Genomic DNA, 2,230 nt, shown 5'->3' with positions numbered 1-2,230 from the left:
AAGTATAGAACTAGAATGAAGCCGAACTCTGCAAATCTGCAGAGTGTGCAACTGTGCAACTTGCAAGTGATCGTTAGATTCGCAAAACCCTTCTCACAAAACCCTACACTCAAAACCCTACTCAAACAATCAACCATAGTGATCTCCAATTTGAAGGATTTCAGGATGTTGGCGATGGCGAGTCGATTGCGAAAACTGCAAATTGTTAAAAGTCTAATTGAAAGCCGATCATACACTACTGCTACGATTACTCGAAGCGAAAGCGACAACAGTAGCCAGAAGAAGGTGTCATTGTACTCGAGAATAAGCCCACTCGGTAACCCTAATTTGGCAATGACCCCGGAGCTAGATGATTGGATTGAAAAGGGGAAGAAGGTGCGACCCTCTGAGCTTAAGCAAATTGTTCATGACCTTCGCAAACGCAAACGGTATCATCATGCCTTGGAGGTTAGCACTTACAATAACAATTATCATACTCCCTTTCTGTTGATCCATTTTCAGGGTTTGATTATATCGATCCAGATTTCAACAGTTTATTTCATTTTTTCGATTAGTATTCTTATCCGATCTGTGCAGGTTTCCGAGTGGATGAACAAGAAAGGCCTTTCTGCGTTTACACCAGTAGACCACGCCGTGCAAATAGACCTAATCGGAAAGGTCCACGGCTTCCTCGAGGCTGAAAAATACTTCAATACCTTAACCGACGGCGACAAAACCGACAAGACATACGGCGCCCTCCTCCACTGTTACGTCCGGCAACGTGAAACTGAAAAATCCCTCTCCCACTTCCAAAAAATGAAGGAAAACGGTTTCTTATCTTCAGTCACTTTCAACGACATCATGTGCCTCTACATACGTAACAACCAAACCGATAAAGTTCCCGATCTTTTACACGAGATGAAAACAAACGGAATCTCACCTGATAATTTATCCTATCGAATGTGTATAAACTCATATGGCGATAAAATCAACATCAAAGAGATGGAGAACGTATTGAAAGAAATGGAGAACGACCCAAAGATTACCATGGACTGGAACACGTATTCTGTGGTTGCAAACTGTTATATCAAAGCAAACAACATCGATAAAGCGAATGAAACCTTGAAAAAAGCCGAAAAGCTAGTGGAAAAAGACGGACTTGCTTACAACCATTTAATCTCATTGAATTCCCGTTTAGGAAACAAAGATGATGTTCTTCGTCTATGGAATCTTCAAAAGACTGCGTGTAAGAGGCTGATAAATCGTGATTATAGTGCAATAGTGAAATCTCTGGTGAGACTTGGTGAGTTTGAAGAAGCTGAAAAGGTGGTGACCGAGTGGTTTTCGTGTGGAAATGTTTATGATTTTAGAGTCCCGAGTATTATAATCGATGGGTATCTCGAGAAAGGGTTGTGTGAAAAGGCCGAGGGTATGCTTGGTAAATTGTCGAAAGACGGGCGGGGTACAAGTCCGGGCAGTTGGGGCAGCGTGGTGGCGGGGTTTGTGAAGAAAGGTGATGTTGAGGCGGCAGTAAGGTGTATGGAAGCGGCAGTTTCTTTGCCGGTGGTGGAGGAAGGGTGGAAATTGGAGCCAGAAGTGGCCGGAAAGCTGTTGGATGGTGTTGGGGAGAAAGGGAGTAGCGAGGATGTTGAGTTGTTTATGGGGAAGTTGAAGAAATTTATGGGGTTTGATAGAGGGATGTATCATAGATTGCTTCAAGGTTGCATTAATGGTGGTAAAGAAGTGGGGAGAGTTTTGGATGAAATGAAAGCTGATGGGATTGAAGAAGATGAAGAAACAAAGAAGATTCTTGGCTTGCAGAAGAACAAAGTTTGAAAGACTTTTGTTCGAGTTAAATGCAACAAATAGCAACATTTTTTGTTTATTATAGCATTGTGCTTTTCATTTTTTTTCTTAGTGTGAAATGACAAGGTTGCCCCTGACACTCCTTCCCGCCGTACCCCAAGTGTAGTAGTAGCTGCAAGCCTGCAACTGCAATATAGTTTTGGGTTCTTTAATATAATGTTTTGAAGTTTTTTTGGCCAATTTTGTTAATTAACATAACTAAAACAAGAGTTATTTACAAAAATGACCATATATTTGGTTCTTATATCCGTCCCTAATCCTTATTTTCTCCGATTTAATAAAATGATCACGTGGTCATGTGGATCGCCCTATCTTTTTGCTCCCGTTGCAAATGTAAATCAATAACTCTTTGTTTTAGAGTGTATTTAACAATTTAACAATTGTA

The 2,230-nt window shown here is 41.0% G+C and overlaps 1 protein-coding gene across 1 annotated transcript; it reads left to right on the top strand.

Annotated features, from left to right (window-relative positions):
• Positions 1–2,025, top strand: LOC111892684 (pentatricopeptide repeat-containing protein At4g21705, mitochondrial). The gene is made up of 2 exons (XM_023888736.1): positions 1–447; positions 577–2,025. The coding sequence occupies exons 1-2, from the start codon at positions 16–18 to the stop codon at positions 1,813–1,815; spliced, it is 1,671 nt and encodes a 556-aa protein (XP_023744504.1). The 5' UTR covers positions 1–15; the 3' UTR covers positions 1,816–2,025.
• Positions 2,026–2,230: the final 205 nt, after the last annotated feature.

This window comes from Lactuca sativa, chromosome 7 (genome assembly GCF_002870075.4).
Source record: "Lactuca sativa cultivar Salinas chromosome 7, Lsat_Salinas_v11, whole genome shotgun sequence".
In the NCBI taxonomy this organism is placed as follows: domain Eukaryota; kingdom Viridiplantae; phylum Streptophyta; class Magnoliopsida; order Asterales; family Asteraceae; genus Lactuca; species Lactuca sativa.
This window is presented reverse-complemented; position numbering and strand designations above follow the sequence as displayed.